Source organism: Penaeus monodon, chromosome 38 (assembly GCF_015228065.2).
Source record: "Penaeus monodon isolate SGIC_2016 chromosome 38, NSTDA_Pmon_1, whole genome shotgun sequence".
NCBI lineage: Eukaryota > Metazoa > Arthropoda > Malacostraca > Decapoda > Penaeidae > Penaeus > Penaeus monodon.
The window spans coordinates 200,223-225,222 of record NC_051423.1 but is presented as its reverse complement, the minus strand read 5'-3'; the positions used below and the strand labels follow the sequence as shown (position 1 = coordinate 225,222).

The 25,000-nt window shown below is 36.5% G+C and overlaps 2 protein-coding genes across 3 annotated transcripts in view; one reads left to right on the top strand and one right to left on the bottom strand.

Annotated features, from left to right (window-relative positions):
• The window catches only part of LOC119597118 (piezo-type mechanosensitive ion channel component-like), a 173,369-nt gene extending 164,977 nt beyond the window's left edge, over window positions 1-8,392 (top strand). The window contains 5 exon segments of the mRNA XM_037946601.1: window positions 1,459-1,597; window positions 4,271-4,417; window positions 5,039-5,246; window positions 5,839-5,959; window positions 7,770-8,392. Of these exon segments, the coding sequence (XP_037802529.1) occupies window positions 1,459-1,597; window positions 4,271-4,417; window positions 5,039-5,246; window positions 5,839-5,959; window positions 7,770-7,940 (786 nt within the window). The 3' untranslated portion in view covers window positions 7,941-8,392.
• Window positions 8,393-14,558: 6,166 nt separating this feature from the next.
• The window catches only part of LOC119597108 (2-hydroxyacyl-CoA lyase 1-like), a 10,444-nt gene continuing 2 nt past the window's right edge, over window positions 14,559-25,000 (bottom strand). The window contains exons 1-12 of one of the 2 annotated variants that reach the window (XM_037946584.1): window positions 24,934-25,000; window positions 23,549-23,656; window positions 22,645-22,733; window positions 21,931-22,039; window positions 21,181-21,350; window positions 19,289-19,473; window positions 18,681-18,862; window positions 17,613-17,773; window positions 17,013-17,192; window positions 16,560-16,699; window positions 15,651-15,865; window positions 14,559-15,406 (exon numbers count right to left, since the gene is read on the bottom strand). The exon at window positions 24,934-25,000 is cut by the window's right edge and continues 2 nt beyond it. In XM_037946584.1, coding sequence (XP_037802512.1) covers window positions 15,120-15,406; window positions 15,651-15,865; window positions 16,560-16,699; window positions 17,013-17,192; window positions 17,613-17,773; window positions 18,681-18,862; window positions 19,289-19,473; window positions 21,181-21,350; window positions 21,931-22,039; window positions 22,645-22,722 — 1,707 coding nt within the window. In that variant the 5' untranslated portion in view covers window positions 22,723-22,733; window positions 23,549-23,656; window positions 24,934-25,000 and the 3' untranslated portion in view covers window positions 14,559-15,119. The remainder of the gene's footprint in view (window positions 15,407-15,650; window positions 15,866-16,559; window positions 16,700-17,012; window positions 17,193-17,612; window positions 17,774-18,680; window positions 18,863-19,288; window positions 19,474-21,180; window positions 21,351-21,930; window positions 22,040-22,644; window positions 22,734-23,548; window positions 23,657-24,933) is intronic. The other variant, XM_037946583.1, reaches the window with a different exon arrangement.

The window sequence follows — 25,000 nt, the reverse complement described above, 5'->3', positions numbered from 1 at the left end:
GTGAAGGGGGGGGGTGGGGGGAAAAGGGTAAGGGGGGGGGGGGGGGGTCTTAAAAGATGTGGGTAAAGAGAATGGAGAAGGGTGTGGGGGGGACTTTTTTTTGTTTAAGGATGGGGGGGGATGTGTGTGTGTGTGTTTGCGTATGTGTGTGTGTGTGTGTGTGCGTATTATAGCATTTATAAACATGTATATGATCCTTGATCTATTTACATCAGGCACATACCCCCCCCCCCCCCATCTCCTTCCATCTCCCTCCATCCTCCTCCTCCATCTCCATCATTTTTCCTTCTCTCCTTCCTTCCGTCTCCCTCGCTTCTCTTATCCACTCCCCCCTCCCTCCTCTTCCATCAACTAATTCCTCCTCTAACTCCCTCCCTCTCCCTCCATCATCGAATCCCTTCCTGCCTCACAAACCCGGGGCCTTTCCCCCTCCCCTTCCCTCCCCCACTAAACACTTTTTTCCCTCTCCCTCCCTCTCCTATCCCCCCTCCCTCCCTCCCCTATCCCTCCCCCTCACAGCGATGTCTGATCAGCGACCTCCCTCCCTCCCTCTCCATCACTTAACTCACCTCCCTCCCTCCCCTCCCTCTCCATCACTTAACTGCCCTCCCCCCACTCCCTCCCTATCCCTCCACCATCTAACCCCTCTCCCTCCTTACCCTTTTCCCCCTCCCCAGCGGTGTCTGATCAGCGACCTCCCTCCCTCCCTCCCTCCCTCCCTCCCTCCCCCCCCACCTAACCCCCTCCCTCTCCCCCACGGGGGGCGTCTGATCAGCGACCTGCAAGCTCCCCCCCCCCCTCCCTTTCCCCCACCTAAACCCCCCTCCCTCTCCCCCCCAGCGGCGTCTGATCACGACCTGCAGAGCCTCCACCCTCCCTCCCTCCCTCCCTCCCTCCCTCCCTCCCTCCCCCCCTACCCCCCTCCCCCTCCCCCCAGCGGCGTCTGATCAGCGACCTGCAGAGCCTCCACCCCCCCCCCCCCCCCTCCCTCCTCCCTCCCTCCCCCACCTAACCCGCCTCCCTCTCCCGCCAGCGGCGTCTATCAGCGACCTGCAGAGCCTCCACCCTCCCTCCCTCCTCCCTCCCTCCCCCACCTAACCCGCCTCCCTCTCCCCCCAGCGGCGTCTGATCAGCGACCTGCAGAGCCTCCACCCTCCCTCCCTCCCTCCCTCCCTCCCCCACCTAACCCGCCCCTCCCTCTCCCCCCAGCGGCGTCTGATCAGCGACCTGCAGAGTTGCCACCCTCCCTCCCTCCCTCCCTCCCCCACCTAACCCGCCTCCCTCTCCCCCCCGCGGCGTCTGATCAGCGACCTGCAGAGCCTCCACCCTCCCTCCCTCCCTCCCTCCCCCCCACCTAACCCGCCTCCCTCTCCCCCCAGCGGCGTCTGATCAGCGACCTGCAGAGCCGCCACTCCCTCCCTCCCTCCCCCAAACCCAACCCCCTCCCCCTCCCCCCAGCGGCGTCTGATCAGCGACCTGCAGAGCCTCCACCCGATTCGACTCAAGATGCGCTGGAGTGTCAAGCGGCCGTCCAAGTCCCCGGATGTGGCGTCCGAATGCAAGGACGAGACGGAGATCCAGCTGAAGGCGTTCGAAGGTTGGTGGGGTTGGGGGGGTTGGGGGGGTTAGGGGGGGTGAAGGGGGGTGGTTGTTGGGGATTTTTTTTTGTTGTTGTCGTTGATCGGAGTGTATTTTTTATTTTTTTTGTTTTCGTTTTTGTTGGATTTTTTTTTTTGTTGTTGTTGGAGAAGGTATTTTGTTGGAGGTGTTTCTGTTGGGGAGTTTTGTTGGAGATTTTGTTAAAGGTGTTTTGTTGGAAAGAGTGTTTTTGTTGGTGAAGGAACTTTTGTTGGAGATGTTTTATTGGTGAAGGTGTTTTTGTTAATGTTTTGGATGGAGAAAGTGTTTGTTTGTTTTCGTTGTTGCTATTTTTTTAATGGTTGTTTTTTTTTTACTGATATTATTGTTTTTTTGTTTATTGGTCTTTATTTTTGTTGTTGTTGGAGATGTTATTTTTTATCGATATTCATTTTATTTATTATTTTTCGTTGTTGTTTGTGGTGGTGTTTCTGTTGTTGTTTCTAGTGTTGTCATTTGGTGGTGTCGGTGTCATTGTGTTGTGTTGGTGTTGGTGACTGGGTGGTTGCCATTGTTGGTGTAGATGGTTGGCACTGTTGTTTTTGCTTAATTGTTTACTGTTTCTTTACTTTGTTGTTGTTGTTGTTGTTGTTGTTGTTGTTGTTGTTGTTCATGATAGACTCGTTGTATTGTTAGTCAGATGCTGTCCTTTTTTTTATCTGTTTCGTTGCTGTTTTAATTTTGTGTTTTTATTGTTTGTTTTCCTTTTCTTATTATTTGATACACACACACACAATTATATATATATAATTATATATTATATTATATATGATATATATTTATATATATATATATATAAATATTATATTATATATTACATATATATATATATATATGATTATATATATATATATTATATATGGTATATATTATATTTATAATATTATATATATATGATATATATTATGAGAAGTATATATGTATATATATTATATTTATATGAATTATATATATATATATATATTATTATTATATAGTATATATATATATTGAGGTGTGTGGTGTGTTTGTTGTGTGTGTTGTGTGTGTGGTGTGGTGAATATATATATAAGATATATTTTATATATATATATTTATGATATATATTATGTATGATATAATTTGTTATTTATATATAATATATATATATAATATATATAGTACACACACACACATTCTTAACACACAACACACACATCAACACACATGATATATTGTATATATTATTGTATTGTATTTATAGATTATTTTATTAGATATTATTATATATTTTTATTTATGTATATGTTTATATTTATGATATTGTCATTTATTATTTGTATTTTATGATATTATTCCATTGTGATGTAGATTCCACAGTTTTTGACTCAATATACACTACATAACATTTTTTTTTATTTTTTTTTTTGCATATGATAGATACTTTATATATGTTAGTATATCTGTCTTTTTATTTTATATACTATTATAATATTTGTATTATTATTTATTATCATTTTTATATTTATACAAATCACATATATATTATATATATAACATATATAAATACATATACACACATACACATACACTATACACAACACACACACACACACAGACACAAACGCACACAACACAAACACACACACACACACACACACACATACACACAAACACATAACAATAAGCAACAACAACACACACACATACAACATAACATAACACACAAATATACACACAAATATTGCAACAACAAAAACATACAACAACAATACACACACACACAATATATATATATATATATATATATCTATCTAGTATATATATATCTCTACTACACACACATCACTATACACACACACACACACACACACACACACACACACAATACACATATAATACATATATATATATATATATATATATATATATATTTTTGTGTATGTATATGTATATGTGATGTAGTATAACATCAATTATCATAATATATATATATATATATATATATATATATATTATTAAGTCATTAAATATATTTCTTGTTAAAAGTAAAAATTTACATACTATTAAATAAAATACTTATTATAGAATTTTTATCTATTTCTAGCAAATATAATCCAAACCATACTAAATATTCTTCAGGGACGAGAAACCTCAACAAACTGGTTCGATTGACGCTTTTCCTAATTTTCTTTATTTTTCATTTCTCTCTTTCTTCCTTTATTTAATTTTAGAAATTTATCTAAAAAGAAAAGAAAAAAAAAACGCTTTAATTTTGCAGGGAGCGAGCGAAACCCCGCTCGAGACAAACTGGTTCGAATCCTGGAGGGCGAACTCTATTTTCTTTAATTTTATCTTTCACTTTCTTCCTTCTTTTCTTCCTTTATTTAATTATTTTAGAAATGTATCTTCCAAAAACAAAAACAAAACAAAAAAGCAAACAAACAGACAAAAAAAACCCTCTCTATCTCCTTGCAGGGAGCGAGCGAAACCCCGCTCGAGACAAACTGGTTCGAATCCTGGAGGGCGAACTCTATTTTCTTTAATTTTATCTTTCACTTTCTCCTTCTTTTCTTCCTTTATTTAATTATTTTAGAAATGTATCTTCCAAAAACAAAAACAAAACAAAAAAGCAAACAAACAGACAAAAAAAACCCTCTCTATCTCCTTGCAGGGAGCGAGCGAAACCCCGTTCGAGACAAACTGGTTCGAATCCTGGAGGGCGAACTCGACTCGAACCCCGTGCTGATCGAGAACCTCCTCCCCAAGTTCCTGAAGGTGACCAACAAGGGGCAGGCTCTCTACGTGCCGCAGCTGGAAGGTGAGGGGGAGGGAAGAGGGGGGAAGGGGGTATGGGGGAGAGAGGGGTATGGGGGAGAGAGGGGTATGGGGGAGAGAGGGGTATGGGAGAGAGGGGGGGAGGGAGGAGAGAGTAAGGATGGGTAGTGGGGAGGGAGAGAGGGGGAAGAGGAGATAGGGGAGGAGGAGAGAGGGGAGGTATTGGGTATGGAAGGGAGAGAAAGAGGAAGAAGGGAGGATGGAGGTGGGGAGAGAGAGAGGGAAATAGGTATGGGAGGAGAGGGAAAAAGGGGAGGGAGAATGAGGAGGAGAGAGAGAGAGCGAGAGAGAGAGAAAAGGAGAGCGAGAGCGAGAGAGAGAGAGAGAGAGAATTACTTAATTACACTACTCTTCCCTCTTCCTCAATAATAATAATAATAATAATAATAATAATAATAAATAATAATATAATGAAATGATAATAATAATAATATAATAATAGTAGTAGTAGTAATAATAATGATAATAATACTTATTATTGCTATCATCATTATTATTATCATTATCATCATTATCATCATTATCATTATCATAAACATCATCATTATCTTACAATTACAATCTCTGAACATCTTTCCTCCCCGCCGCTTCTCGAACCAACAGACAAGAAAAAGGGTTTCGTCGACCTGCGCCTCACCCTCCAGTCCGACGGCTTTGGGAAACCTCTCCTCGACTCAAGAATGGTGGGAGGTGGAGGAGGAGTGCAAACACTTCACCTGGCTGCCGAGGGGGAGCGAATGCCGCTTCCTCACCATCTACACGTTCAATGACAAAGCTTTTCCGGAAGGGCTGAGCTTCATCTCCGGGGGCGGGTGAGCGTTGCGCATCTCGCCTCGCAATTTTTTTCTCTCTCTCTTTCTTTTGTTTTGATTTTTTTTCGTTCTGTATTCCTATCTCGTTGATTTTTTTTTATTTTTTTTCTCTTTCTTTTGTTTTTATTTTTTTTTTTCGTTCTTTCTTCCCATCTCGTTGATTTTTTTCTCTCTGTTTCTTTTGTTTTGATTTCTATTTTTTTCGTTCCTTCTTTCTATCTCGTTGATTTTTTTTTATTATTCATTCCGTGAGAACAAATTGGGATTGATTCTAGCATAAGGAATGAAGGTTATGCTTAGTAAATATAAGTAGACGGTGGGATGAAGGATGTTCTTTTAGGGAACATCGTGTTTTTTTTGTTTTTTTTTGTAAGTATTGTAAGTTTATTTGGATTGTTATTCTTTTGGATTTTTTTTTCTTTTTTAGTGTATTCTTTTTTCCACCCCTTTTTTTAAAGAATTTTTTGGTTAAGAAGTCGATGGTTATTTCGCTTTTAAGTAATCATTCTCTCTCCTTGTTATCTCTTTATCTAGCAACTTGTCAGTCCACCTGATTAATCAATTAGGTTACTTATCGCTTAATATCTTGCAGGATCGTGGGCATGTACACAACTCTCGTGCTGGTAGCGGGCAAGATGCTCCGTGGGTATTTCGCTGGCTCTGCACTCAAGATAATGTTCGACGATATGCCCAACGTCGATAGGATTATGCAGGTAAGATGGTGGTGTTCCAGTTTCGCTCATATTCAGAGATACTTAGGACACCTGAAACGGAAAGCTGGACCGGCATCTCACACCCGGCAGCCAATCACCGTCGACCTCGCGCCCGGCAGCCAATCACCGTCAGTCTCGTGCACGGTAGCCAATCACCGTCAATCTCATGTCCGGCAGCCAATCACCGTCAATCTCGTGTACGGTAGCCAATCACCGTCAATCTCGTGCACGGTAGCCAATCACCGTCGATCTCGTGCACGGCAACCAATCACCGTCGATCTCGTGCACGGTCAGCCAATTACCATCGAGCAGCCCGACGGTGATTGGCTGAGGGGAGCGAGATGCTAGTATGGCTCTTCGTTTAAAGTGTTCGGTGCATCATAATCATAACTTCGCAAAGCACCTTTTGTTGTTTATTTTTGGTAACAGTAAGTTATTATAATTGTGTAATATTAGTGTCATTATTATTATTGTGATTTCGTTGTTGCTGTTGTTTTAGTATCATTACGATTGTTAACATTATTGTTATTATTACTATTATCATCATTATTACTATTTTTTATTATTCTTATTCTTATTTTTTTCTTCTTTCTATTTAATATTATGACTGTTATTATTATAATTATTTAAATCTTAGTATTTTGCTTTGCGAGTTGTGATATTATGATTTGCTTGAGGGTGTTAAGGTTACTACTTTGTGAAGAGTTTACCTTAACCAAGGGTATCGCCCCTGATGTCAGATCACATTACCTGAATTATATATCTTAAAGTTAATCGCCTCCTCTTTTTCTCTTTTCTCCTATCCATTCATTTATCTATTCATTAGCCGATCAACCTGTCTATCTATCTATCTATCTATCTATCTAACTCTCACTATCTATTGTTCTATCTGTCTGTTTATGAAAGATGCAATAATGCAATACCGCATTGATATAGACATATAACAACCCTCCCTGGCCAAGGACTTGAACCTAGGTCACTCCAGGTATGAACCAGAGGACCAGTACTAACCCAACCATGCCACACGACCCACAAAAGGAGTGTGTAACTACGATCTCACTAACTCCATAGACATTACCTATATACCCATATATGACTAATGATAGCGAGGTTTTACACGCACATTCCCCGTGGGCACTCGGTGGAAATTGATTTAGAAATTCGAAAGCGGCCAGATGTACTGAGATGCGTATATATATGAAAGAGGGAGTATGCAATACCCCCGCTATCATTACTCATGTATTAGTAGAGAGGTAAAGTCTATGGAGCTAGTTAGATCCTACTTTCACATTCCTTTTGTGGGTCGTGTGGCATGGTTGTTTAGTGTTGGTCTTAGGTTTCTGTCTATGTACCTAGACCGATAGATGAAGGTAAGAAAGAAGGACTCTGCTCTTTCTTTTCTCTCTCCATTTTTCCTTCCATCTCTCAACTCTTTTTCCTTTTTGTTTCCATTTCTCAATTTTCTCCTATTTCTCTCCATTCTCCCTTTTCTCATTCCATCTCTCAACTCTCCCATTTCTCTTAACTCTTTCTTTTCTCTCTCCCTTTTCAACTCTCCCAAACTCTCTCTCTTCTCTTTCCATCTCTCACTCTTTCCTATTTCTCTCAACCCTCTCTTTCCTCTCTCCCTTTTCCAACTCTCTCCAATTCTTTCCCATTTCTCTTTTCTCTCTCCCTCTCTCGCATATCTCTGAACTCACTACTATTTCTCTCCCCTTTATCCGAACCCTCTCTCTTCTCTGTCCCTCTTTTTCAAGCCTCTCCTTTGTCTCTCCACGACTCAACCCTCCCCCCCTTCTCTCCCTCGCAGCTGTGCCTCGACATCTACCTCGTGCGTGAGAGCCGAGAGCTGGAGTTGGAGGAGGACCTCTTTGCCAAGCTCGTGTTCCTCTTCCGCTCCCCCGAGACGCTGATAAAGTGGACGAGGCCGGAGGAGGAGGAGACTCCGGAGGGCGAGGAAGGGGACCCGCAGCTGGAGTGAAGGAGGAGGTGGATTGTGGAGTGAAGGAGGAGGACGCGGATAAAGTGGACGCTGAGACGATGATACAGTGGACGAGGCCGGAGGAGGAGGAGACTCCGGAGGGCGAGGAAGGGGACTCGCAGCTGGAATGAAGGAGGAAGAGAGAGGGAGGGAATCCACAGGAGACGGAACAGGTGGACGTGGAAGACGAAACAGAGGTGGAACAAGAGAATAGTACTGGCGATGGAGGTGGATGAAAGTGAAGAAGATGATAAAGAGAAAAGAAAAATCTACGAGCATACTTACCTAACTACCAACATACAGACAGACAAACACATGCATTTCTTTGTTGGGAAAAAAGCTTTGGATTTGGGATTAGATATACTTACCTACAAGAGAGAGAGAGAGAGAGAGAGAGAGAGAGAGAGAGAGAGAGAGAGAGAGAGAGAGAGAGCGAGAGAGAGCGAGAGAGAGAGAGAGCGAGATTCAAGGATAGATAGATAGATGAGAGAGTGAGAGGGGGATGAAGAGGAAGAGGGAGAGGGAAAAGGAGAGAGAGGGAAAAGGAGAGAGAGGGAAAAGGAGAGGGAGAGGAAAAAGGAGAGGGAGAGGGAGAGGGAAAGGAGAGGGAGAGGGGGAGGGAGAGGGCTAGAGAGGGAGAGGGGGCAAGAAAGAGAGAGAGAGAGAGAGAGAGAGAGAGAGAGAGAGAGAGAGAGAGAGAGAGAGAGAGAGGAGAGAGGAGGAGGAGAGAGGAAGGGGGAGGAAAAGAGAGAGAGAGAAGAAGTAGAAGAGGGAGGGAGAGAGAGAGGGAAAGGGAGAGGGAGAGGGGGAGGGGGAGAGGAAGGGGGAGAGGGAGAAGTAGAGAGAGAGAATGATGGATTGACAAATAGATGGATGGATAAAGAGAGAGAGATGAATAGATAGAGGGAGTAGGTATAAGAGCGAGAAAGAGAGAGAGAGAGAGAGAGAGAGAGAGAGAGAGAGAGAGAGAGAGAGAGAGAGAGAGAGAGAGAGAGGATATTTAGATAGAGATGGATATATAGATTAAGAGAAAGAGAGAATAAACAGAAGAGAGAAAGATCGTTCAACCTTAAGAAATGCTGAAGGAAAAAAGGTGACACAGAAAGCAAAAAGAAACATTATAAGCAAAATATTTTTTTGAAACTGAACCGATAACGAAAATGAAACAAAACAGAAAAACGAGTCCATACATTTGCAGTGTAACAATGGAAAGATGTATCACCCACGTTGTCCGTTTCCATGACCACGAACGAAATGTCAGAACATGTTTTACACTTTTTAGCGACTTAAGCTTTGAATTGGAAAGATTGCAGAGTGGAAACCGTTAGTAAATAATTTTTGTATTGATTCTTCAAGAAACGAGATTAGTAAAGGTAGACAAACGCGTGTAGTTTATAGCAGCATTTTAATTCAGGTGGCCTTGCACAGATTCGGAGGAGGGTTTTGGCGAGCATATATAAAGCAAGATGACTAGCTTCAGGTTGAACTATGGAGAATGATCAGCAAATACCCATTTAAAAACAACTAGTTCTATTTCTAGCGTAAAATTTCCCCTCTTTCTGGAAATATTTCGCAGTGGGGAGCGAACTTTTGCAATAAAATTAAATAAGTGGCAATAAAACAAGCAAGCGTTCTTGAAGCATGAAAGTTGAGAAAGTCGGAAAGGAAAAAAAATGTTGCACATCTGGAATCTGCGCAATGCAAGGCACTGAAACAAACGCACAAAGACTTAATATTTTGAGGCGAGTGACTTGTCCTTCAGGTAGCATTTGTGGACTCTGTTCTTCGCTGACTTTTGTCGGAATTCATCGTTTATAAGCTAGATTCGTGGTTCGAGTATGAAAGACGCATTATATATATAGATGTGTGTGTGTGTGTGTGTGTGTGTGTGTGTGTGTGTGTGTGTGTGTGTGTGTGTGTGTGTGTGTGTGTGTGTTTGTAACTATATATGTTGACACACACACACACACACACACACACACACACACACATATATATATATATATATATATATATATATATATATATATATATATATGTGTGTGTGTGTGTGTGTGTGTGTGTGTGTGTGTGTGTGTGTGTGTGTGTGTGTGTGTGTGTGTGTGCGTGTGTGTGTGTGCGTGTGTGTGTGTAGTGTGTGTGTGTGTGTGTGTGTGTGTGTGTGTGTTTTTTTGTGTGTGTGTGTATGTATGTATGCAAGCATGTATGTGTTCAGATCGATGAATTCGCAACCACACAAAGCATTTCAGGATAAGGTCATCTCCCTAATTTTGGATTCTCACTTGATTCTGAGTTGTAGATATTGACATATACGTGTCAAAATCATTGAAGTTATTGGATGAATATTGTATTGATGTAAGTAGGGATTATAGATATCTACCTTTCACCGGTGACTTCGCTAATACTTCGACTTCCTAAAACGATAACATTAATTTCTCTTGTGCAATTTCAAAACAAAAAAATAGTGCCGCTCTTGCAAAGAAAATATCAGGCTTTGTAGTTTGTTTATTTATTTGTTAGTTTATTTTTGCAGTTTCAGCTAATAAGAAATAGTTTTATTGTGGGTCTTTTATCTGTGGAAAATTACAAACCGTTGATTTCAATTTAATTCAACAATTGACTTCATTTGAATTCAACCGTCGACTTCACCTTTATTGAATCGTCGACTTTATTTGATTTCAAACGACGACTTTATTTTGATTCAACCGTCGACTTTACCTTTATTCAACCGTCGATTTCATTTGAATTCAACCGTCGACTTCATTTCAATTCAAACGACGACTTTATTATTCAACCGTCGACTTCACTTGAAACGACGACTTTATTTTGATTCAACCGTTGATTTAATTTTAATTCAACCGTCGACTTCACCTTTATTTAACCGTAACTTCATTTGAATTCAAACGGCGACTTTTTTCTGATTGAACTACCGACCTGCTGGATTACAATTAAACCGTCTACTTAATTCAATATAAATAATTTCGCCTTCACGTGAAAAAAATAACACATCTTTCGTGTTAATATCTGGATCAAATCAAAATGAAATAGCTTTTAAATCATGTTATTTTTTTAAAAGGTGGAATTCTCATTCATATTAAAGCTCAGGGAATGTTTCTTTAAAGATCTTACATGAATAATGCATTAAAATTAAATTTGTACTTAATTTTGTTCCCATTTTGCATGTTACATAGATTTTTATTTTATTTTATTTTTTTTCTACTGTAATTTTCTGTAGATATAAGAGCTGCTAGTCGAAAGAATCACCAAGTTGCCTTGTATTTCAAATTACTGATTTTCTAAATGTAAAAGAGATAGACTATGCAATATGATTTACATTTTTTTTCTTGAAGCCATTTTTCGTCCAGAAAATACAGCATGTATCTTTAGATTATTAATTCTATTTTTTGTTATTTTTTATTTATTTATTTTTTATTTTTTTGTTTTTTATCAATTTCTTAGGCCGAAGTTATTACTAGTGCCAAATTTAGTTCGTAAGCTTAAAGCTTTATCTCTCTCATTACATCAGTTAGTTCTTACTGTAATTGTTATTTTTTCTATTTTTATTTATTAATTTATTTTTATTTGTTATTATTAATATTATTATTATTTTTTTTTTTTGTTTTTGAAAATCTTGAGAAAAAAAATAACCCAGCGCCATTCTACTTGCTTTTTCATGAACATTCAATAATAATGATAAAAAAAAAATCTTTCTCCCCCTTACTATTCCTCTTTATATTCTTTGAATAGATCCTTTAGAAATGTGTATTTTAAAAGGGGTAAATTCTGGAAGTCGTCACCTGAAAACTTTTTGATAAAAAAAAAAGCATGATATCAAATTGTAAAATACTGATATCGTCCAATTTCGTCCCAAATACATATATAATGAAAATGCTTTTAAAAGAAATACATCTCGTAAGATTAAATAACCTCTGTAGAAAATAAGAATTTTAAAAAATCTGGTGTCAAGAAAATCTCTAGTCCAATTAAATTTAAATATTATATAAAGTTCCGTTAAATTATATAAAGTTCCGTTACGCAAATATAAGCCATATTTATCTGAATATTTGCATTTTTATTACATGAAATTTGCATTTTTATTACATGAAATACAAGAAAGACTTTTATATATATTGAAAAATATTTTTTCTGTATAGATCATACAGTAGATTATAATAAAATAATTTTTTAAAGAAATAAACTTAATAAAATTTGGTATTAAATTTACTTCACTTAATTATATATTATAAGGATTAAAATTTATATATATGTAAGATTTTGGATTTTCGAGATGTGACTAATGGAGTTAACGCAAATAACATAACATAGCATAGCACATAACATAACACACAACATACCATACCATACCATAACATATAACATCAAAACATAACATAACACACCATAACAAAAGCATTATGTTATGGATGCATTAACTCGTATGCAGTGTGAATGATAAAATGCAATGGTTCTTTACCTTGATTTCATTATAACACTCTTCTTCACTTAACAGAGAAGGATATACGTGAACAAGACACTTACAAAACACTTACAAATTTGTTATTACATATATGCATTACCTTATTTTGAACGGTGGCTTATATCTGAGTAAAATTACATTTATCTTTATAAATTTAATGGAATGACAATTTAAAGAGAGAGAGAAAAAAAACGGAGAAAAAAAAAAACATATATATATAATGTATGGAATTTAGTTGCAATTTAATAAACACGTCAAGATTTTGTTACGTTCTTTTTTATATCCTTTTACTGTGCATTTTGACTTAAATTATTATATGAAGGTATGCGTGGTCAAAGGGGATCTCAGAACAAGGCCCCGAATATGCATTTATATATATATATATATATATATATATATATATATATATATATATATATATATATATATAGAGAGAGAGAGAGAGAGAGAGAGAGAGAGAGAGAGAGAGAGATTTTTTTTTTTTTTTAGCTTATTTGGTTCCTAAGCTTCATATTCAGTTATTACTAATTATGGATTGTGTAATGGTGCCAATAGCTATAGGAAAAATAGAAAAGAAAAGAGAGAAAGAAAGAAAGAATGAAAAAAAGAAAGTGAGAAAGAAAGAAAGAAAAAAGAAAGAAAGAAAGAAAAAAGAAAAAAGAAAAAAAAAAAAAGAAAAGAAAAGAAAAGAAAAGAAAAGAAAAAAAAGAAAAGAAAAGAAAAGAAAAGAAAAGAAAAGAAAAGAAAAGAAAAGAAAAGAAAAAGAAAAAGAGAGAGAGAGAGAGAAAAAAAAAAAATATATATACATATATATATATATATATATATATATATATATATATATATATATATATATATATATATATATATATATATATATATACATGTACGTGTTTGTGTGTGTGTCTGTGTGTGCATACATATATGGAAATATTCCAATTTACTGATATGTGAGAGATAACTATCTATAGATACTGTAGGAGAGACAAAATCCTGTTTCATAGGAAGTTTTTGTATTGCTCCATGGCCCCCAGAAAGTATCCCATGGCCCCAATAGGGTTCATAGCCCCTAATCTAGGAACCCCTGGCTTAAACATTCTTCCGTAACATAAGCATTCTGTTACGGATGCATCAACTCATATGCAATGGTTCTTTACCCTGATTCTCTCCCGCTAAGCTCCCCTCGCATCTGTAGATAAAATTCCCTCACAGATTTTAAAGCTAAAACACAAACCGAATTCAACTTATCAAGAAAAAATGGAGAACACATTCTTGCCCATAATACAATACACATACGGCTTCTTACAAACCTTAGGTAAATAAAACGACTGAGGTAACACATAACTCAACAGCCTCAACTGAAGACACATGAAAGAGGAATGATTAACTGGGGTATCTTTGGCAGCAGACACGGAGACAGTGGAGTTTACCAAAGGGAAGTATACTGTTCTATAGGACGAGTTAGTCCCCCCCCCTCCCCCCGCAGTTCGAGGGAATGAGACCAAAATATTTTAAAGCTACATAGACTGTAGAAAACTGAATTTAGTTGAGGTGATACGTTTGTTTTATTTATTTTTAAAAAATATCTTTTATGTGTTAGCCCACACTCTTGTTGAGAGAATAACAAATATGATTAAAGAAATTAATACTTTTTTCCTAGGCCTCGTATCTGCCAACCCCATCCTAGAAACTATTACTACTACCACTACTTAACCTCTATGGGTGTAGAGATTAAGAACCACTGATATAGATTGTCCAAAAAGATTACCTTTGCCATTTTTTTATTTTGCTTTTAATATCCAAATATGATAGTAAAATAAACCTCAACTTATCGATAATGAAATCTAAAAAAAGGCAATCACTCTGACCAAGTCCTCAACCTATCCGGATTTCAAGCACATGTTCCAGATATTTTTCGATCAGCTTCATGATTTTCTTTCTCTCTTTTTATTCCTTTGTTTTTCCTCAGTATACACGAAGGTCGTCATCACATCCTTACTTATAGGTATGAGATCTGATATTGATTTCAATACAGTTATATATATTGGGGGGAGGGGAGGGGTCAATATACAATTCTTATATCAATTTGTTAATTTTCATATACTTGATAAGGTAAATTTCGAGGAAAATGAAAGATTATATCTTCAGTTCATTTTTAATATCAACAATAAAATCTGAAAATAATAATTCATAAGACTATACAACCATATATAGAAACTTCTTACACTGCAGCTAATACACTGAAGCACATTTTACACTATCAATAGAATCTCTATGTCTGTAGAAAAAGAAAGAAAAAATAAACACTGAAGACAAATATGTATGAAAATTAATAATGCTACAGTGCATGGTATGTAACTTATATTTTCCATGTAACTCTGATGATAATTACTATTTTGATAATACTGTAATGTCAGTTATTCATTCTTTCCCTTTTCTGGAAAAGAAGTATGAATGAGAATGCATAATTCTAGAATGTGAAATATGTGATTTACATCACATTATTGACCTAAATTCTGGTGAAGATGAAGAATTAAAGTGTCACATTGTATATCTTGTGGAATTACTATACTTCACATCTGTGCTTAAAAAATAGAGAAAAAAAAGATGGGAAAAATGCATCTCTTCTATTGTGAAGATATTCATTCTCATTTATACCTTTTATACATTTGCCAACATGAATGCGGTTCATGCCCTTTTGCTCACATCTTTGACCGAGTGAGCCAATCAAAATCCTGAGCCTTTCGCTGTGCCATGGGGTTGATCAGCACATTAATCAGCGATGGCTTTTGGGTTTCAGCAAGAGACAGCTTGACAGCAGACTCCATCTCGGGGATAGTGGTGCAGAGGTGTCCTGATTCATTAAAGATCGAAGCCATGCGCTCATAACGCGCACTTGGCAGCAGTGAGGTAGGTGGCGTTGCGATGGTGACGTCCACTCCCTCGCGGATGTCCTGAAACAGTTCCTTGTCTAGGCCTCCATAGATCCCTTTATGGGAAGAGTGTAAGATTGGGGTTAGTCTGTTATCATTGGTCATAAGAAAAAAGTCATGATATCATATAATTTGAATTTGAACCTTAAAAAAAAAAAAAAAAAAAAAAAAACACTAAAAACAAAAACAAAAATGAAGCCACCCAATCATAAATGCATAAATGATGGTCAATAATGCAAACTAACAAAGCAAACCCACCTTACAAGGCATTCCCCCCACCAAACTTTCAACAACACTCACCATTATTATTGACAATAATGACAACGATGGGGAGGTTGTATCTATAAATGGTCTCCAACTCCATGCCGCTGAATCCAAAAGCCGAGTCTCCCTCGACGCACACGACCCTCTGACCTGGGGCGTGGTCTCTGGCGTAGAGGGCTGCGGCGATAGCAAAGCCCAGACCCACCCCCATGGTCCCGAAAGTGCCTGCGTCGAGTCTGTGGCGTGGAAGCCTGACCGTGGAAATGGTTAAGATATACGTAAATTTTCAAATGCTTGGTACTTGTTGTGTGTGCAACTCAGACATACAGAAACACAAAATAAGATAAACACATACGCTGAGTTTGGTATATATGCACAAATAATGGATATAACTTAACAATCCATCAAAAAGAGGTGGAGAAATACTCCTTAGCAAGGAAAAACATTTTTTGCAACTTGTCACTACAAATTCTATGAATATAACAAAAAAAGAAAAGAAAAGAAAAAGAAAGATTTTTTTTTTCTTATTTCTTATTTGTTAAGGTATATCAAAAGAATTACTTTTTTCCATAGTGGTTGCATTTATACAATTTATGCTGGCAAAGTGGAAATCTTTTAAACTGATTTCGCACATTTAGCACTGTCAAAGGATTAACATAATTTAATCTCTATTCCAATATACTTTTCCAATCTGGAGACCCTTTTATGTTTTCCTTCTCCATCACAATCTTCACCTCCATTCTACTTATATAATCATTATGTTCTCTATCCTTCTAACCAACCTTAAACATTACCTATTACTTTTTATTGCACTGGAAGTGTTAATCTTCTTTTCACTCTATTGGGCCTCTTACAAAATGTAGAAATAAACAGTTTCTGATCTCACGCTGGCCTTAAACTCTTTAACCTTCTCGAGGTTCCACTGCCTAAGGCCGCAGTTCGTACCTATTCAGCAGAAATGTACGACCAATGTCCATGGTGTTGGCTCCCTCGCTGACGATGATGCAGTCCGACGGCAGTAGTTGTTGGAGGTGGCTAAAAACGGCATAGTAGTTCAGAGGGACTGATATATCTTCAGCCATAACCTAGTAAGGACATAAGTGATAATTGGGTAAAAAAAAAAAAGGTGAAAATAAATGGAGAAATTAATTTGTTGGCTACAATTACAAATATAAATTACAAATATCAAAAATACAATAACTTATTACAAATATTTATAATAACAAATAATTCTTGCAACCAAAATAAATACCCTTTAATAATTACAACCATCCTAGCAGTATCATCCAAAATCCTTTAAAAATAGACATTGTACAAGCCCATAATAAAATACAAATATCAACCATCACATGACAAAGACAGAAAACAAATTGCAAACAAACCCTCTCCTTCACTCACTCTGTTAATCTGCATATTTGCTTGTGCTTTTTCTTCCAACCTGGCCCACCATGGTGAGTCAGGGGAGATAAGCTGGCCCGAAAACCCCTTGAGCAACTGAACACATACAGGCTTCAAATCTCCGAGGAGAGCTACACTTGCCGTTACGCTGTTGTGGAATTCCTCTGGGCACAAGTCTACCTGTGAGAGAAGAAATTGCCTGAATGATAATTGTTTATGAATTATTTATGGCTCAATATGATAAAATGTGTTTCTGTTTATCAAATCCCTGGTACTGTGTCACATTTTCCAAAAGCGGGATATTTTGGGGATATGGATCTCGCATCACAAATCCATATTCTAAAAATTCTATTGGAAATATGATTAATTATAGTGTTGCATACAGAGAAAGAGAGAGAAAGAGAGTTTGTGAGAGAGAGAGAGAGAAGAGAGAGAGAGAGAGACAGAGAGAGAGAGAGAGAGAGAGAGAGAGAGAGAGAGAGTGAGAGAGAGAGAGAGAGAGAGAGAGAGAGAGAGAGAGAGAGAGAGAGGAGGATAAAAAAAAAAAGAAGAGAGAGAGAAAAAATAACGAAGAAATTTACAAAAACAAAATTCCCTCACATGAATGAACTTCACCCCAGGAGCGAATCTGGGAGGGCGCCCAAAATGCAGCATCCAGTTGAGTCTCGCACCGAGAAGTAAAATGACGTCAGCTTCTAAGAGAGCGCGAGACCTAGCAGCTGCAACGCACTGGGGATGGTCATCAGCCACTACCCCTTTACCTAAAAAGATAAAACATTTATAAAGCTCTTTGAAGATGTGAATACTAGACAGATATATGTTCTATGGATATATTTAAAACTGTTTATGGAAAACTGCCACTGGATATGCAGAATATAAGTTTTATGGATACAGGGTTGTCAGGAAACACATGATAGACAGATACATATTTTATGAATATTAATGCTAGCTAGATGTGTGTTTTGGGTATAAAGCTATCTATGGAAATTCGTGCCAGACCAATATAAGGTCTACTAGTATAAAATAATCAGTGGAAATTAATGCCAGACTGAGAAAAGTAAAAATATAATATTTTTCTTGCTTAATTCTAATTGCTAACAGTATTTGGATAAAATTATAATAATCATAAGGTCAAAAATAATAATAACTGTATAAATTTTAATAGTATTAGAAGAAAAAAATCCCCAAATTTTAAGGAATGGGGACATCAGGTGGTCACATTGGACTACTAACTGACTCCTTGGAGCCATCAGTGTGCGACAAAATTCACACTAGATGGTACATACACTGTGTACAAAGGGTTAAAAGAAAGAAAGAAAGAAAGAAAGGAAGAGAAAAAAAAAAATATATATATATATGCAAACATATGCGAGCACATGCATGTGTACACACACACACACACACACACACACACACACACACACACACACACACACACACATTTATATAATTCTTGGGACTTTGGAAAAAAAAAAAAAGTACAATAACTCATAAAAACACTGCCAGACTGTTGCTGTATTTGGCTGCAATGAATATTGGATAAAATAAAAGTCTAGTTATATGCTGATTCCACTGCATCAATTTCTTGATGAGTTATGGCCTTTTTCATTCAATTTTGTCTCAAAATCTATAGCTTAGAATACTGCGCCCTCCCTAACGAATGCTCACCCATAGGTGTGGGCAGGAAAGGCAGTCCTGTCTTCTCGATAAGAGCTCCGACTTGGTCCTCGGCACGCGCATAGGCAGCTCCCTTTCCCACAACGATCAATGGCCTCTTGGCACCTGCCAGGAGTGCCACTGCTTCTGAAACTTTCTCCGGGCATGCCAATGACACTGGTGGTGCAGGGTTCCTGTTAATAGAGAGGTTTTGGTTTTGAGGAATATTGTGATGAGGTCAACAAAGGTCTTATGGTTCTTTAACATTGATAAAAACTGTAAAGATGCAAAAGTTGAAAACACGATGAAATTTCCTGCTCATAAAAATAATACTATCTTTTTTACTTACATATGTATTCTACATTCTCACATTCCATCACATTACACATTCCTGAGCTGTATGGACCTATATGAACAAACTTAGTTCTAGAGAACAGTAAATATAACAATGTAGTAAGACTTGTAATAGCTGCTACATTATTAAATGCTATTAAGAAAATAGCATTAAAGAAGACCAAGAAACATACACCCAGAAAGAAAACAAAAAACAACGGTATCCCATCAACCTCAAAACCATAAGACATCAATTCACAAAGTAGTAAGCAAGAACACACATGCACCTTGGAAACGACTGGACTGAGCTCTCGCTTGTCTTCTCATTCAACAGATTTCCAGGGAAGTCCAAATAAGCAGCTCCTGGACGTCCATAAGTAGTGGATTTGACGGCCTTAGCTACATGGTAGGGGATTGTGTCGAGCCTCGGGGGGCGGGCGGAGTATTTACAGTAAAGACGACATGCTTCCACCTTCGAAAATGTGAGAATGTTTAGATAATACTGTCAAAGGAAGCAAAGCAGTGTTAAAATATATATTTCATTTGCACATTTGGAGATTATAATGTAGTGTATCCATATTTTTAAAGTTCCTGATATATCACACGATATAATGTGTGGCAATCATTTAATTCATTATAAACCAAACAACTCCTTGCAAAACACATATAGCAAAAGACATCATCATCTTTCACAAAAGATATTTCTTTCCTTCATCTTATTAATCAATTTTGTTTCCAGACCTGTTATTTTTCAACATTATCTCAGGAAATCTACCAGTAAGATACAGCCATATGTTATAAATTCCAACCACACAAACCTATTAATACCATTCCTTGAATTTTTGGAAGAGAAGAGTTTATTTTCATTACTATTATTACTGTTGATAATGTTATACAGTAATAATGATGAATGTCATGCCATCTCCCTTGCTAATCTGGCAATCATTTAATTAGCGTTTTACAAATAGTAATTTATAGCTTTGTTCATTTGAATATTGCATAAATCCGTATTGGGTTGTTGGAATATAATTTACGTTTCTACATGGAGATGGGAACAATGGTCCGAAATTATATTTGGTTTTGTTCTTTTAGAAATGTGGGATGATATTCTTCAAGACGCTATACTACCTGAATAGTATGAAGAGGAACCAGCGAGATGGAGACTAAGGATGCTGGTCAAGATTTATGTGAAGTGTGCAGTAGTTAATAATATGAACACTGAGAATGTTAAATGTAGTGAACAGTGAACGGAGATGAATAAACAGTGATAGCGTCGAAGAGTGAATTTGTGAATGTTATAGCCCTGATATTTATATTCATCAGGGTACTGTCTTTTTAAATGCTTATTTATTCGTGTGAATTGAACTTTGTATAATAAATAATTAATATTATTATGTCTTTCTGTACAACCATCAAAAGCAAAATTACTCTCTTTTAAAATGGCATCTTAACTGTACCTGGAAACCCTCACTGTAATAATCAACATCTTCGGAATGAAAATAATCATAATGATGTTAATAACAATAATAACAGTAAAAGAAATATCTCCCCCTAAAAATATCAAGGAATGGAGTAATCATGAGAGATCGGGTAAGCCTAGTAAGCTTCACAAGTGACTGAACACTTGTGAAGCCATATATATATATATATATATATATATATATATATATATATATATATATATATATATATATATATATATATATATATATAAAACAAAACCACAGTGGACAGTGCATGTCTCCAGTGCCTTACTAGGTCCTTCTTCAGGTCTAGAGAACAAGTGAACAAAAAGAAAAGATACTAAAATAAAGGAAAATGTTGAATTACAATACTCTGATGAAACCAAGCCAAAATAAAATCATCTCCGTCTAGTGGCAAGTATTAACCAAATAATTCTGTGTGCTTTTTAAGTACAGATCTCTTCTTGTCTCTAAACGTTAAATATCTTTATTATCAACCATAATCAACCACACTTCAAGCCACTGTCCCTTTACCCTATATTCACAATTCACTCTTACTTGTATCCACCATACTGTAGTATACCATACCATCAGCAACACCAAAGCTAAAAGACTAAGGAACTGCTACATTGTGTGGCCATAGGCACTAAACAATTCCATGCAGTAAAGGACACAGGCACAATGCCACCCAAAAGAACAAAATTGCAGCCCCTGACCTGTGGGCACTCCTGGAAGGCACCGCAGCCCTCTTGGTCCTGGTCGCTTGAGCCGCCAACAACCAGCACCGGCCAGGCATTACTCTGGGCATTGGCCATCCCCCCTATGGCATGCAGAAGGCCAGGGCCTGAGACCACAAGACAAACTCCTGGACGGCCAGTTAAGTATCCTGAGGGGGACAGAGGGAAGTAAAAAAGAGTACCCTGTGACAAATGAAAAATAGGTATAAGTAAAAATGAATAATTTCCAAGTGAATAAACTGAATTTTAGTTACTACACCTTTTTAAATCTAAATCATGTGGTATTCATAAAGATGTAATACTGAAACATATTTAATCTTGGACTTTAAAATCATTAAATCTCCTCCATACCTTTTCTACAAAAGAAAAAAGAAAAGAAAAATCAAGCATTTGTTATGAATATCATCATGTTAATTTTAGTTGAATCCCCTAGAGCTTTCTGCAAAAATGATAAGTTAAGTGTATGATTAGATAAAAATGCTGAGAGACATAAACTTTACGAAAAAGCTATCAAATGTTTCTGGTACTCAAACAAAATTTATGTCTCATGAAGGCAAGTATATCAATCTCAAAAAAGATCTTTTCCAAAATCTCTAGAAACATTAATTCAAGTACTCAATAATTAAAGCCCATTTCGGAAAAAAAGCAAATAGAAAGTTGAAAAAATACAGAAAAAGAGGGAGAAGCAATAATGAAAGTAAAAAGACGAAAGAAAGGAAGAAATCTCACCAATAGCTTGTGCTGCGTAACATGCTGCTTGTTCGTTGCGCATTCCAATGTACTTGATTCCTGCTTGCTGTGCTGCCACTGCCACTTCAACAACAGGAATTCCAACAATCTGTAACCCACAACACTTATAAATATGGTGGCTTTCATCATCTCTTCATTCATTTTATTTACAGAATTATTATTATTATATCATATACACACACACACAGACACACACACACACACATATATATATATATATATATATATATATATATATATATATATATATATATATATATATATATAATATATATATATATATATATATATATATACATATATGTATATATATATATATATATATATATATATATATATATATATATATATATATATATATATATGCATACACATACACATACAAATACACACACACACACACACACACACACACACACACACACACACACACACACACACACACACACACACACACACACACACACACACATATATATATATATTTATATATATATATATATTTTTTTTGAGTCTTCTAATTCTAGAACTACACACACACACATATAAGCATATCGGTGAAAATCAGTACCCTATACAACCTTACATCATCCTAATAAAAAAGCAACATATCAATTAATCTTATAAAGGAATCTCATTTACAAAGCAAACATAAATTTTAAACTTAAAACAGGAAACACAGTCCTTACTTACCCCAAACATGTACTCTACTCCCTGATCGACAAGAGCGTTCACTAGAATGTGAGCTCCGTCTGTCTCCTCATCGGCCATTTTTCTCTCTGTTGATCGTCCAGAAAATTATATGAATATACATGATAAAGCAAATGTACATAATTAACCCTTTCCCGATGGGTAGTATTCATAGTGGCCCGGGCTTCGCTGCCAGGGGCTTATATCGTCGCCCTTGCATGCACGACCACTCATGCCAAATACCAGCATCCTATGCTGTTTCTTCATAATACTACGAAGATATGTTGTATTTTCAGTTTTCATTATTTTTTAAAGTCTCTACTTGCCATACTTCCTGATAAATCGAGACTGAAGGGTATTTTTGTTGTTATATAGACTCCATAGTTGATCATTATTCAGTCTATAGTCTGAATAAAATAAGCAGTGTGCGGCATCATGGAGTTGAAATCGTCGGTTTGTTGCATTTTTTTTTTTTGCATAGTAAAAATAAGAAATTGTTAAAAACGACTTAATCACACTTTCAGTGGCAGAAAAATAATATTTTGCCATGACTGTAACAAAAAACAACTCATGGCATGTCCATACATACACCATGGCATGTACATACATGCCCCCGGCAGACAGTCCTGCCATGCTATGGCATGTGCGTACATGCCACCCGTCGGCAAAGGATTAAGACTTGGAAGAAAAAGGAAACGATAAAGAAAACAATCTGACTGATTGAGTAATACCATGAAATATTTAAGAGAAGGAAAGTAGATGATAAAAAAATACTCTATAAAACAGCAACATGTAGAGAAATATATTACAATAACAATAATGATAATAAAAATAGCAATAATGATATTAACGATACTAACAACAATATCATGTATATACACAACAAACAGACTTGAAAAATACTTACTATTAGTTTCAGCACTTGATTAATACCAGAAAGATGTTTAAATTGTCACACGCAAGGCTGTCTTTAGGTACTGGAGACAGACCTCATCTTCAATGTTATCTTGTTAACCTGGAGATAATGAAGAAAATATATGAGCTTGAGATAACTTACAAGATCTAAGATTAGCTCAAAATGATAATAAGTCAAGAACTTATCACACTGGCTCTGAGTTTGGAATAATGTCCATAGTCTTTATAAGTAGGTCTAGCTAATACTAAGAAGTAATTTCACATTATGATACTATAATGAAAATTACTACTAGAATATGTACTAATATCATGATTGTACAGGAGATGAATCTTATCTTATCTAATTCCTCAAAGATAGAGTAGTGTGATCAGAAATGAACTTTGCTACTTAGATCAGATATGAATCAGCCTTTTTAATGATTTAATTAAATTCAAATAGCATCCACATTATCAAAACAAAAGGAAAATGCAGATTTAAACAGCTAGAGTTAAATATATATATATTTTTTTACAACTTTAGAAATTTGCATTTAATTATGAATTCAATAGTGTAATTTTTATATCCTGTATGGCATAAATATTGTATTTTGATTGTTCTGAAAAAAGTCAGACATGTGATACACTGACCTATACTTTAAAAACAAGTGGTAAAGAACTATCCTCTACCCTAACTTAATGGGAATAATCATTATTCTGATAGAAAAGGGGGGTAACTTTCAAGTTTTTCATTTTGGTTCGCTGACCATGGCATGTCAAATAACTTGATTATTTAAGATTTGTGACAGAAGAACAAGAAATATAAGTTTCTTAGATTTATTCACTCATTTGCATATATTATTTTCCCTATGAAAGGTGGCTGGTTCAAACTTAAACTGTTACCAAAGAGTTCCGGGAAATCAAAACATAAAAAAACAATAATCAAGAAAATACTTTTGTTCTGGCGCTAAACCCCTCAAAAGGTCATGATTCACGTTCACAAATCTATTGCACTAGGATATCCACCTTTTGATTAAGGATGAAAATATTGTGGATGTAAATTTAAGTCCATTCAAATACTCAACCCTCTCTACCTTCCATTCACTTCAAAAGATGGCACTCAAATGGCAACTAATAAACCATATGGCAAGTTAATTAATTGATATAACATGCTTTTCCCGTCAAAATGGAACCTACACATTTTTATTTCACAAAATCCTAATCAAAAATCATCATGACAAAGCAATTATTTTTTATCCACCAGTCATTTCCTTCACAAGAAACCCTCTATTATACAGTAATCAACCTTTAAAAACCAACCCAAAACAATCTCCAACCTTTTATAAAACAGTTTGCACCTTATAAAACAATCAATTACAAAGAAAATCTATTCTTAATTACATCTGAGATAAGACAGCATCTTCCCAAACGTAATTCGTCCTGAGCACGTGTTTTTGTTGTGGTGATC